At 35.3% G+C, this 14,649-nt stretch overlaps 1 protein-coding gene across 5 annotated transcripts in view; it reads right to left on the reverse strand.

Moving 5' to 3' along the window:
• The window catches only part of ANKS1B (ankyrin repeat and sterile alpha motif domain containing 1B), a 1,156,005-nt gene that overhangs the window by 628,424 nt on the left and 512,932 nt on the right, over positions 1-14,649 (reverse strand). For all 5 annotated transcript variants that reach the window (XM_059936736.1, XM_059936735.1, XM_059936734.1 and 2 more), the window contains exon 12: positions 1,750-1,930. In XM_059936736.1, coding sequence (XP_059792719.1) covers positions 1,750-1,930 — 181 coding nt within the window. The remainder of the gene's footprint in view (positions 1-1,749; positions 1,931-14,649) is intronic.

Raw genomic sequence — 14,649 nt, forward strand, 5'->3', positions numbered from 1 at the left:
TTCACACTTATCCTCCTTCTCCAGTCCATTCTCAACACAAGATTTGAAGTAATTTTCATAAAATAGAAGTTACATCATGTCACTCTCCTGAAAGACCTGAAATGACTCCCCATTTCACCCTGAGTAAAAGCCAAAGTTCTTAAAATGGCCTATGTTAGGTCCTACATGACCCATCCCTCTCTTCCTTCTCATCTAAAAATATTCCCTATTTCAACGAATGGCAGTCAGATTTGACTCATCTGCTGAAGCAAGAAACTTTAGAGCTTTCCTTGAACTTTTCTTCCTCACCATCACACCTCTGATCAGTTGCCATGACCTGTTGATAACTCTTTCCTTGTATCTCTCAAATCCATTTATATTTTCCATTGCTGCTCCCTACCTCCCTACCTCCAATCTCATCTCAACTCAAATCTATCTGCTACATATTAATACTAAGGTGATCTTTCTAGTTAAATGCTAACCCATTCATATCATCCAAGTCTGTCTACCTCCAAAGGTCTCCCCCTTTACCCACCTTTTTCTGATGATTCTTAAGTGATACTCAGATTACATAATATGTTGCCTAACAAGTAGGAAGCTTTAATTATAATTCAGGCTACTTTTGAAATGGCTCTCTGTTATAATAAATTCATTGGGTCACTTATTCGAAGTGTTTTGCAGCATACAATTCGTTTGTGAGGTTGTTATGTATTAGTCTTTGTTCTATTAACACTTGACATTTTTATAAAGATTAATTTTTTGTGCATGCAATCATTTATAAAATAAACAGTAGATTTACCCATTAACTTAGATTATACTTTTAAGTCAAGAAAAAGTCAGCCACCTTGGCATGAGTACAGATGTACAGTAGGCTCTTCTTATCTTAAAATTACTACAGATTTCAAACAAAATAATATTAAAGAAGAAAAAATAATATTAAACAGTAATGATAATACTAAATAAGAATATTAATTTTCATAGTTTCCAAAATGCTTCACATAAATAAGCTCATTTATTACTACAACTACCCAGAGAGTAGATATTATTTCCCCTTTTCAGAGGAGCAAATTAAAGATCAGAGAAGTTAAGTGGTTTGATGGAAAATATCTAGCAAATCAGTGACAGAACTGACTCAGGAACTTGTTCTCTTTCATTATATACCATGTGCTAATGCCTTTATATTCAGGTGCTTAAATACAATGTATAACAAACCATCCAAGTGTAAGATAATGAAATGCTACTTTTTTAAGTAGATAAATGCCCACCTTAAACATTTTATTTTGTGAAATTAAAAGTTTTACTTTTCAATGTAAAACAACTCAGCATTGTCCTTCCACATTATTACTAAATATCAGTCTGTTCTAAAATTTTTGATGTAACATGGAGGTGACATATTACATTAAGAAACCATAGTAACATACTATTCAAAACCATTTCAACTGTTAAAAGGTTACATTTTGGTTCTGTTTAAAGGTCAGACCTGAAAATATGATGATGATTACATTTCTCCACACATTTTGTATGGTGCCATTAAAGTCCTGGCATGAAATCACTATCTTTAATATCTAACTACTGAAAGGCCATTAGTGTATTCAAAAAGAATATTATACCACACTCTGACAAAAATGGTAAGCCTCTACATTGCCACACATGTAGGTGAACGAAAAACACAATGAGATTTATATGAAGATTCCTCTTAAGTCCCCTAACTCATAAAGGCTTTGGTTTTAAAAGCTCAAAAAATATAGCTGCATAAATGAACTGCTTTACCTGTACGGCCAGTTCCCTCGTTCTTGACTTCTGTGGTTGCCACAGAAGAGGTGAGTGGACTAACAGGAGGGCTGGAAGTAAAGCTTGTACACCCTGTAGATGTGTTGATTTCGAAATATTCTTGGTTGTGATTCATTCGATGAAAATCCAGAGAAGACACAATAGATGTTCGTTGTTTAGGCTAAAATAAATGAGCATGATGAGAGTATTAATATGATCATGTTCATCTTCAGCCCAATCTCCCCATCAATTTAATCTAAGTGATTTTTTTCAGTTAAACTGTCTGTTTTTTATATATAAAATATACTTGTGCTTTACAGAGACATTAAATAATCCCTTGATTAGTTAAATAATAAAAAATTGTTTAATGAAAAAATATCATGGCATAGTTGATAAAATAAGTTAGACTTTTTGTTAGATTTTCCCAGAAGACTGAAAAAATACAGTGTGCAGAATTTCTCTTAATGATCAATTCAGAATGTTGCAATTTTGAGTCACCTTTCATTCAACTAATACTTATTAAGGACTTGGCATTTGCCAGACTCTGAGGATATAGAATCTAATAATAAAAGGGCCCTTACAACATTGAAGCAAAATTAAGGCAGTTCCTTTTTTTTTTTTTTTTATTCTCTATATAGTCCAAGGAATTGGTGGCATTAGATATTGTCCCCAAGTACCATATGCTGGAATTTTATCATCAGAATTAAGTAAAGTTGTATAGAACATTTTCCAGGATCTAAGAATCTACTTGGTATTTGTAGTGGACTTTGATTTTCCTTTTTAAGGATTTAAATTAATCCCCAAATAGCAAGAAAAGTCAATTTAAACACAAAAGGTAAAATCATGGAGTAACAGCAGATATAATCTATACCCTTTATCAGTAATGGATTGTTCCCTATAGCAGTTTTCTGGTTTTTTCCACAATTTTAATTATATTCACTTTTTTTTTTTCCTGCTTAGCAGAGCTTCAAACATCATCCTTCAGAAAAGCTGCAGTCTTTTTGGCTCTCAGGATTGTGCACATTTCCTAAGAATTAATCCAAGTTTTCTTACTTTTTATTCCTCTTATTCATTATTAATGAAATATTAACAATTTCTTGTAATACTCGATAAGAGATTAACTACAATCTCTTTGTAATAGAGTTTATTATACTTTACTTTCCCCAAAGTACAATAAACTTTTGTTTTACTAACACTTTCACTGCCCTAAAATACTTGTTAATTTTATCACTGAATTCCACAATTATTTTCCTGCAGAATATTCAAGTTACCCTGTCTCTTCCAGCTCATCATGTTTTTTTTCAAAGTACACATCACTTAGTCTATAATCTAAAATAGACAATGATATTGAAATGTATTTTTCAGAGTTTTTTTTACATAAGGTGTACAGATTATCATAATATGCTTTATACTTTCACCATTGCACTATTTTTATGGGAGAGGTTGAAAGGCATATATATGGTTATACAAGAGGGTAAGTCATTTATTATTACAACACATGAACTCAGTAATGAAATTCAAATTAGTACCCACATAGGACTCAGTTGCTTTCGAAGTATGAAAGACTGGGGTTCAATGTCAGACTTGGTTTCTCATGAAATGTCTCTGTTGGGGGTACTGAATCTCAATTCATATTCAATGTTCTTTCTACTATATAACAGCAATTAAAAGGCATGGAATATGACACTGGCTGCAATGGAAACACAGGTACGTCCATCATTGTGGTTTTGTTTCATTGTGTTGTGTTTTGCTTTTGTTTCACTTTGTATAAAGGCAACAGACCAAATTTATATAATGTTCCTTCTCATAAACATTATAAGAATCAAGCCAACTGATATGTATGACTCCTTTACTTATGTGTCTTAAATACATGTTTCTGAACCTTGACCACCCAACGTTTTAAATGCATGAAAAGCACAATTTGTTATGCAATCATGAAAGCAAACAAACTATTCTTCTGCATTAATTCATTCTACAAATATTTGCTGAGTGTATACTAAATTGTGGATACCTTGGTAAGCAGTATGATAGGAATAAAATGAGTAAGCCATTGTCCCTCTTCTCAAGGTGATTACAGACTTGAAGTGGGAAGAGGGATGGTGCATGAGGGAAGAGACAAGCAATCCAAGGATTATGTGTCAGTATAGTATAGTAGAGTGATAAGCGTCATGATAAGTGGACACAAAATATAAAAGGTGAACCTCTACTTTACGGAGGGGATTAGGAAAGGCTTACACAAGCAGGTGATTGATGGCTGAGTTGATTCTTGATGAAGCAGAGGTGGTAGGCAAACAAAAGAGGATGGGGAGAAGGAAAGTGCAAACTGCAAACAGTTCAGTATGGCTGTAGAGCAGAGTATGCAAAGGTAGTGATGGGTTCAAGCCGTGAGATATTGGATGTTGCAGGGGGACAAATCATAAAGGGCTCTAATGCCATGTTAAGGAGTTTGGTCTTTAACCTGAATATTTTAAGGAACCACTGGATGATTTCTAAGCAAGAGGGTTTCATAGTTGGGTTTGTATTTCAGTAAAATCATTTTAGCAGTTTAGAGAATGAACAGGTAAGGGCAGAATTTGAGGAAGGGAGACTAATTAGGAGGATGTTATAGAATTCCAGCCAAGACATAATGGGGTCCTGAGGTAAAGCAGTTGCAACAGTGTTGGAGATAGCAGATGTTTTTAGGAGATGCTAATGTGGTTATAGCTCTTTAGATGTTGGCGTCTGATTGGATGCGTAGGTTGATTTTAAGGGAGGACTCATAGACTTCTCGATTGGGTAGATGCTAAATGATAAGGTTATTTTTGTGGGAAATACAAATGTATACACTCGTATACCAGAAGTACACAAGATATATGCTTGGATGCTATCGGGACTCAGAATAGACTTCTTAGTCTATATGGTTATGCAAATCTACATGATATTTCCCTTTCTTTCTTTGAACAGAGTACTATGATCTCACTGTATCATAGCTTCAAATAACATACCTGGAGGAAGGGAGACAGGCTAATGGAAATTCTAAAGGGAAGAAACCATTGATCAGTGATCATCTGACCTCATTCTTATTTGCTTCTTCAGAACTGCCTATAGGTTATCATTAGCCAGCTTAAGGAACATTGAGGCAGTGAGGAGTCATTGCCCAAAGTTCTCTGAGCATCTGAGATGATGAAAAATGAGAATCATAATATGTTAGTCATGCTCTAAGAAAGGGATCAGCAAACTATGGCCTGTGGTCCAAATCTGGCCTGCCTCCTGTTTATGAAAATAAAGTTTTATTGGAATACTATGTTCATTCATTCACTTATTGTCTATGACTGCTCTCAACACTACAATGATAGATTTGAGAAGTTGTGACATAGGCCATATTATCCACAACACCTAAAATATTTACTGTCTGGTTCTTTAGAGAAAACGTTGGCCAACCCCTGTTTTAAGGGATCATTTTACACATCACTTTAGTGCTCAACAAAACCACAAGCTAGGTTCCCTTTTATTTCCCAGCCTTATGTGCATTTAGGTTGAGGCCATGTAACTGCCTGATTGACCTGTTAGTAGAAGTGAGCCTTCTCCATCCCTCTCTTACTCTCCAGATGATGTAGTTGCAAGATGAAGGAGGGTCATTCAACTCAAATTGGGCTTTATGAGAAGTTGAAATAAACATCCTTTATGTTAAACTATTGAGATTCTGGGTTTGTCTGTGGTGGCCCTAGAACTACTTATCCTAACTAGCACAGAATGCAGTGGCTCACTTAAATGATTTACTCACGATTACATAAGTAGTTAGCACGAAGGGCTTAGATTGGAAGGAATGTTCATGTATTCAAATCCAGAGACAAGTAGATGGTGCCTCAAAACACAAAGCACAGAGGCAGAATTAAAAAGAGATATCTGGGGGCTTCCCTGGTGGCGCAGTGGTTGAGAATCTGCCTGCCAATGCAGGGGACACGGGTTCGATCCCTGGTCCAGGAAGATCCCACATGCCGCAGAGCAACTAAGCCCATGTGCCACAACTACTGAGCCTGTGCTCTAGAGCCCGTGAGTCACAACTACTGAGCCCATGTGCCGCAACTACTGAAGCCCACGCGCCTAGAGCCCGTGCTCCGCAATGAGAAGCCACCGCAATGAGAAGCCTGCGCACTGCAACAAAGAGTAGCCCCTGCTCGCCGCAACTAGAGAAAGCCCGCGTGCAGCAGCGAAACCCAACAGAGCCAAAAATAAATACATAAAATAAATAAAAATTTATTAAAAAAAAAAGATATCTGTGTGGGGAAATAATAGCAATGGGAGAAAAGAATAAAGAGATGGTAGTGATATTAAAAATGGAGATAAAAGAGGATGGGTCTGGAATATTTGCTTAAACTTTCATTTTAATATATTCTATTTTAAAAAATCTATTCTGATGGAATCCTGCTAAGTCATTCAGTATAAGAAAAAAAAAGTGTTTTCACAAATTCACTGAAATTACAAATGGAATTTGCCAAGTTTTAATGTGTAAGATAAGTGGGGCCTCTAAAATATCTCCCCTGCCTCCGTGGTCCAGCACTCATATCTCCCTAGCTTCCAAAGGACTTGCTCCCACACATATTTACTTAACTAGAGATAGCAAACTATAGATCATGGGCCAAACCCAGGCTTCTGACTATTTTTGTAAAGCATGTGAGCTAAGAATATTTTTTACATCTTTTAATGGTTGAAAAAAATGGAAAAATAATATTAGTGACAGGTGAAAATTATATAAAACCCAAATTTCAATGTTTATAAAGTTTTATCAGAACATAGTCACACTCATTCACTTATATTTCATGCGATTGTAGCAGAGCTGAATAGTTGCAGCAGAGACCATATGACTAACAAAGCCTAAACAATTTTATTCTCTGGTCCCATACAGAAAAGGTTGGTGAACCCTGCTATGCAGTGATTAGGGAATATCTCTGAGGACCTGAAACTGAGTGGATACATGAATGATTGTGAGTCAAGGCTAGCTACATGGAGTTGCTGGACGCAGTACAACATGGAAATGTGGGGCTCTTTGTTCCAAAAGCAGGGAAAAAAGTTTTTCCTTTATTCCATGGTCTCTCTCTAGATCTGTCATGGTGCTTTTATTTGCCACTTACCGTTGCATTCCCTTGGGCACAGGGACACTTACAGGATGAGAGGACACCCTCACAGGCACCCAGGGGTTTTGCCCTGCAACTCAGTACATACACTCAACCTTGACCATCCCCACACTCAGGGTCTCAGTGCTGTATCAGCAGTTGGTGGGCTGGCTGGGAGCACTAGGGTTGGGGGGGGTCAGGTGGCCAAGAATCCTACCTAGTAATATGGGGAAATGGCGGGAGCTGGGACCACAGATGAGCCAAGGCTCCAAGCCCCAGCACATGCTCCATTTTCCCACAGACTTCACTTACAAAATACAAATTCAGAGATAAGAATTAAGAATTTTAGACAGCTATGCAAGAGCATTAAACCCCAAGCATAGGGCCCTTCTTAGCGTGGGGCCTATTGAGACTGCATTGGTCCCACATCAATGAAGCCAGCGCCATCTTAGTTATTACCTTAAAGGGACTAATGTGTGAATTTACTGGTGTCACATACAGGATAGCACATATCCTCTACCCTTATTTTGGATTATCTTCATCAGTCAGAACCAAGTTCCTAAGAATATCTTTATGTTGTATCAAAATATAAATGAAATATAACATTCTGATGCAATATTAAGAATTTCATGACATTACTGTAACCCAGACAGATATGATTCACATATGAATAAAATGAAAACACAAAATTCCTAACTAGAATGAGATTTAGGTAATGTGTACATTTACTTCCAAATTTTCTCTGGATTGAAACCTAAGTTTCAAATATCCACTTCTATGTTTCCTCTGCTATTTTCAAATTATTTAAACTAATGGACATTTAAAAAAATCCACTTACTTGGATTTAAGTGGATTTTAAATCATTTGAATTCACTTAATTTAATTATAAAGGGACTTCATCAACCTCCTAAAAAAAATGTCAAATAGGACTACAGGGATACAGTGGTGTCAGCACAAAGAAAAAGTGGTGCTAACAAAAGTCAATGGCGGTATTAAATTATCCAAGCAAAATCAAGGTTCAAAATGAGTTCCCAGAGAAAACAGCTGAATGTCAGAAGATTAGCAAGTGGCATCAGTAGAAATACATGGAGATGACAGACTTCCTAGACACTGGCCCATTGATAAATTATATCAACACAAAACAATGTCCGGTTAAGTCAGTGGCAATAAAATTAGATGCCTTCTTATACTTTTTAAAATGGGGATGAGGTGGGGTGGTAAAAATGGGAAGCTAGACCAGGAGTATTTTCTTTTAGAACTTTAATCAACCTGAAATATTTTGTGTATATGGTATATGGTGAAAAGTTTAATTCTAAGTATTTTTTCCACCAAATGATAGCCTACTGTCCCAATACCATCATTTATTTCTTTACTGATTTGAAATGCCACCTTTATCATGTACTAAATTTCCAAATATAGACTGGGTTTACATTTTTGGACTCTACTGTGTTCCCACTGATCTATTCCTGTGCTAGTACCCACTCTCTTAATGACTGTTGTGGCTTCTTCTCCTACTTCTAGAGTTCATATTAAATGGATATTGAATCTCTTTGATCTTTCTTGTTTTATATTCTGGGATATTTTACTATTTGGTGTTCTATAATTTATTCAAAAAATACTACTGACCATCAGCCATGTGTCAGGCACTGTTCTAGGCTCTGGGGAATACATCAGAACAAATTAGATAAGGCATGAAACATTTAGGCATATTATTATGACTTTAGGTATGATGATCCTATTTTTAATTTTCAATAACATTTCTTATTTTCCAAGTTAAAAAAATAACTTGTTTTCCATTAAAAAATGACCTGTTCCTAATTTACTGAGTTCAATAATCTCCCAAATCTTTCTGAGGAAACTGATTACAATCTTTCTCTGGCATTAATTTTTGTTTTTCTCAGAGGTCATTTACTTTGTTGATCTTGGTTCCTCTCTTTTTGGTTGCTAATTTTCCTCAAATATCTGGTGTTCTTGGTAAACCATTTTTGTTTACCTAGGATACTGCTTCATTTCTCTCTCCTACTCCAGTTCCCACAGTAGGGGCTTCACCTGACTTCACCTTACTGAGAGAGTTATTAACATGTGGTAGGAAAATAAAGTCAATTGCTCCATGTATAAGCTGTTGAGGTGTTTTACTTGTCCGGACTAATCCCTGCCTAAAACCAACACCATTTTTTTTTAACATCTTTATTGGAGTATAATTGCTTTACAATGGTGTGTTAGTTTCTGCTGTATAACAAAGTGAATCAGCTATACGTACACGTATATTCCCATATCTCCTCCCTCTTGCGTCTCCCTCCCACCCTCCCTATCCCACCCCTCTAGCTGGACACAGAGCACCAAGCTGATCTCCCTGTTCTATACGGCTGTTTCCCACTAGCTATCTATTTTACATTTGGTAGTGTATGTAAGTCCATGCCACTCTCTCACTTCATCCCAGCTTACCCTTCCCCATCGACAGATGAATGGATAAAGAAGATGTGGCACATATGTACAATGGAATATTACTCAGCCATTTGTTTTTATCTTTCAAAAGTTCCCAAATGCCTCTAATAGCATCACTCCCTGCTTTTCATCACTGCTATGGATTTATTCTTATTTTTATATTTATTTTACCATTTTAATTGCATGTAAGGGTGGAGAAGATGCAAATAGTTGGGATCAGTTCAACATATTGAGTTAGAATTCTCATATTTTTCTGTCTTGATCACTTTTAAAACAGTATAAAGAAGGGATTTGAGGGAGTGCAGACGATAGCTCAGTAAAGGGTAGATATTATTAAACTTTTTATTATAGATGTCATGCAAATTGGAAACAGTTTATATTTTTCTTTCTTTGTAGTGAAAGGAAAAAACTTTAAAATGGGGTACAATTTTTTATCATGAATATAATAGTTAATATGATTAAGACTTTTTCTAAAGATATAGAACTTCTTATCTTCAGGTAAGAAAACTGACCCCTGTCATACAACGTATTCAAACTTTAATTGGAAAGACTACATGCAGCCATGAAAGGGTAATAAAAGCTGTGATTTTTATTCTAGTTTTATTCAATAAAAGTGTTAAGTAGCTCTGGAGTCAGTGTAGACACTGAAGAACTGGAGAGCCTTTGATCTCTAAACCATGAGGTTTATTCTTATAGAAGCTTCCTCCAGCATTAAAATAGGCATGACTATCTTGCAAAAAGTATTTTTTGAATTAGGCATTTCAAATATCTATGCATTAGTATTTCAAAGATGCTCAAGTCAAATTCAAATGTGTCCAAAATTAAAAATAAGGCCAGCTTTATTTCCCAAATTTAGTTTCTTTAAAAAAAATTTTTAATGATTTATTTCAGTCTAAGAACAGCAGGAGTTTAATTATGCAATGGATTATAGAAGACAGGTTCTGAGCAGCCCAAGTGGGAAGTTCATATCACTGTGTGAGTGAAAGAAAATATTTTTACAAATAAAGGTGCATGTTGCTTTTATTTTCACAACTTAAATTTTTACACTAGTTGTTTGGAGATAATTGTAGATTCACATGCAGTTGTAAGAAATAATACAGAGAAACTGCATGTGCACTTTTCCCGGTTTTCCCCACAGATAATTAACATCTTGCAAAACTATAGTACAACATCACAACCAGGATATAGACATTGATACAGCCAAGAAAAAGAACAATTCCACAAGGATCCCTCCTGTTGCCCTTTTATAGCCACACCTACTTCTCTCCTGCTCCCACTTCCTCCTTAACTCCTGGCAACCACTAATCTGTTCTCTATTTCTATAATTTTGTCATGCCAAGAATGATGAACAAATAGAATCATACAGCATGTAACCTTTTGGGATTGGTTTTTCTCAGCATAGTAATTTTCTAGAGATTCATCCAAACTGTTGTATGTATCAACAGCTTCTTTTTTTTTTTAAGCTGAGTAGCATTCAATGTTATGGATGTACCACACTTTAATTAACCCACTGAAGGACATCTGGTTTGCTTCCAGTTTTCAAGTATTAGGAATAGTGCTGCTATAAACATTCATGCACAGGTTTTTTGGGTGAACGTAAGTTTTTATATAGCTGGGATGGATTCTCAGGTGTGCACATGCTGGGTAGTATGGTAGTAATGTGCTTAATGCTTTAAGAAACTGCCAAACTGTTTTCCAGATTTGTTGTACCATTCATATCCTTGCCAGCATTTCGTGTTGTTACTACTTTTGATTTTAGCCATTCTGATTGGAGTACAGTGACATCCCATTGTTATTTTAATTTGCTTCTCCTTATCTGTTAATAAATTTGAATACCTTTTCATGTGCCTATTTGCCATCTGTATATCCTCTGCAGTGACATGTCTCTCCATGTCCGTTGTCCATTTTCTAATTAGATTGATTGCTTTTACAGTGTTTAGTTTTTCTCTCATCCAATTTTATTTTGTTTCATTATTTTTTTAATTGAAGTATAGTTGATTTACAATGTTGTGTTAGTTTCAGGTGTACAGCAAAGTGATTCAATATATATATTCAATATATACATTCAGTATGTGTATGTATATATATATATATATATATATATATATATATATATATATATATATACCAAATATAGTTCTCTGCACTACAGAGTAGGTCCCTGTTGTTCATCTATTTTATATAGAGAGTGTGTGTATGTTAATCCCAACTCCTAATTTATCCCTCACCCCACCTTTCCCCTTTGATAACCATAAGTTTGTTTTCTATATCTGTGAGTCTATTTCTGTTTTGTAAATGAATTCATTCATATCACTTTTTTTAGATTCCACGTAAAAGTGATGTCATATGGTATTTGTCTTTCTCTGTTTGTCTTACTTCACTTAATATGATAATCTCTAGGTCCAACCATGTTGCTGCAAATGGCATTATTCATTATTTTATTTTATGGCTAACTAGTATTCCATTGTGTATATATACCACATCTTCTTTATCCATTCAGCTGTCGATGGACATTTAGGTTGCCTCCATGTCTTAGCTATTGTAAATAGTGCTGCTATGAACATTGGGGTGCATGTATCTTTTCAGATTTGTTTTCTCCAGAAATATGCCCAGGAGTTGGGATGCTGGAGCCTATCGTAACTCTATTTTTAGTTTTTAAAGAAACCTCCAAACTGTTCTCCATAGTGGCTGCACCAATTTACAATTCCTACCAATTGGAGATTAACTCCTTGATGGTTGCATTGTTTGCATATATTTTCTCCCATTCCGTGGGTTGTCTTTTTGTTTTGTTTATGGTTTCCTTTGCTGTGCAAAAGCTTTTGAGTTTAATTAGGTCCCATTTGTTTATTTTTTAAATTTTCATTACTCTAGGAGACAGATTGAAAAAGATATTGCTGCAATTTATGTCAAAGAGTGTTCTGCCTATGTTTTGCTCTAGGAGTTTTACAGTACCCAGTCTTACATTTAAGTCTTTGATCCATTTGGAGTGGATTTTTGTATATCATGTTAGAGAATGTTCTAATTTCATTCTTTTGCATGTAGCTGTCCAGTTTTCCCAGCACCACTTATTGAAGAGACTGTCTTTTTTCCATTGTAAATTCTTGCCTCCTTTGTCATAGATTAATTAAACATAAGTGCATGGATTTATTTCTGGGCTTTCTATCCTTTTCCATCAATCTACTTGTCTGTTTTTGTGCCAGTACCATACTGTTTTGATTACTGTAGCTTTGTAGTATAGTCTGAAGTCAGGGAGTCTGATTCCTCCAGCTCTATTCTTCTCTCTCAAGATTGTTTTGGTTATTCAGGGTACTTCATATTTCTATATAAATTTTAGAATTTTTCATTCTAGTTCTGTGGAAAATGCCACTGGTGATTTGAAAGGGATTGCACTGAATCTGTAGACTGCCTTGGGTAGTATGGTCATGTTAAAAATATGGATTCTTCCAGTCCAAGAACACAGCATATCTTTCCATTTGTTTGTGTCATCTTCAATTTCTTTCATCAGTGTCATAGTTTTTGAAGTACAGGTCTTTTGCCTCCTTAGGTAGGTTTATTCCTAGGTATTTTATTCTTTTTGATGCAATGGTAAATGGGATTCTTTCCTTAACTCTCTTTCTGATCTTTTGTTGTTTGTGTATAGAAATGCAACAGATTTCTGTGCATTAATTTTGTATCCTGAAACTTTACCAAATTCATTGATGAGCTCTAGCAGTTTTCTGGTAGTGTCTTTAGGATTTTGTATAGTATCATGTCATCTGCAAACAGTGACAGTTGTACTTCTTCTTTTCCAATTTGGATTCCTTTTATTTCTTTTTCTTCTCTGATTGCTGTGGCTAGGACTTCCAAAACTATGTTGAATAAAAGTGGCGAGAGTTGGCATCCTTGCCTTATTGCTGATCTTAGAGGAAATACTTTCAGCTTTTCACCATTGAGTATGATGTTAGTTGTGGGTTTGTCATATATAGCCTTTATTATGCTGAGGTATGTTCCCCCTACGACCATTTTCTGGAGTTTTTTTTTTTACATAAATGGATGTTGAATTTTATCAAAAGCTTTTTCTGTATCTATTGAGATGTTCATGTGATTTTCATTCTTCAATTTGTTAATGTGGTATATCACAATGATTGATCTGTGGGTTTTGCTAGTGTTCTGTTGAGGATTTTTGCATCAATGTTCATTAGTGATATTGGCCTTCTATTTTCTTTTTTTTGTGATATCTTTGTCTGGTTTTTGGTATCAGGGTAATGGTGGCCTCACAGAATGAGTTCAGAAATGTTCCTTCCCCTGCAATTTTTTGGAATAGTTTGAGAATGAGAGGTGTTAACTCTTGTCTAAATGTTTGGTAGAATTCATCTGTGAGGCCACCTGGTTCTGGACTGTTGTTTATTGGGAGTTTTAAAATTACTGATTCAATTTCATTACTGGTAATTGGTCTGTTCATGTTTTCTATTTCTTCCTGCTTCAGCCTTGGGAGATTCTACCTTTCTAAGAATTTTCCCATTTCTTCTAAGTTGTCCATTTTATTGGCATATAGTTACTTGTAGTAGTCTCTTATGATTCTTTGTATTTCTGTGGTGTCAGTTGTAACTTCTTTTTCATTTCCGATTTTACTGATAGTATTGATTTGGGCCCTCTCCCTTTTTTTCTTGATGAGTGTGGCTAAAGGTTTATCAATTTTGTTTATCTTTTCAAAGAACCAGCTTTTAGTTTCATTGATCTTTTCTATTGTTTTTTAGTCTCTATTTCATTTATTTCTGCTGTGATCTTTATGATTTCTTCCCTTCTACTAACTTCAGGTTTTGTTTGTTCTTCTCTAGTTGCTTTCGGTGTAATGTTAGGTTGTTTATCAGAGCTTTTTCTTGTTTCCTGAAGTAAGCTTGTATCACTATAAACTTCCCACTTAGAACTACTTTTGCTGTGTCCCATAGGTTTTAAAGATTTTTTTTTTAATGTGGACCATTTTTAAAGTCTTTATTGAATTTGTTACAAAACTGCTTCCATTTTATGTTTTGGTTTTTTGGCCACAAGGCATGTGGGATCTTAGCTCCCCAACCAGGGATTGAACCCACACCTCCTGCATTGGAAGGCAAAGTCTTTAACAACTGGACTGCCAGGGAAGTCCCTCCCATAGGTTTTAGATCATTGTGTTTTTATTTTAATTTTTCTCTAGGTATTTTTTGATTTTCTCCTTGATTTCTTCAGTGATCCATTGGTTGTTTAGTAGCATATTGTTTAGCTTCCACATGTTTGTTTTTTTTGTGTATTTTTTTTTTTTTGCAGTTTTTTTCTTGTAGTTGATTTCTAATCTCATAGTGTTGTGGTTGGAAGTGATGCTTGATATGATTTCAATTTTCTTAAATTT

The sequence above is a fragment of the Balaenoptera ricei genome, chromosome 10 (assembly GCF_028023285.1).
Source record: "Balaenoptera ricei isolate mBalRic1 chromosome 10, mBalRic1.hap2, whole genome shotgun sequence".
NCBI classification, from domain to species: Eukaryota; Metazoa; Chordata; class Mammalia; order Artiodactyla; family Balaenopteridae; genus Balaenoptera; species Balaenoptera ricei.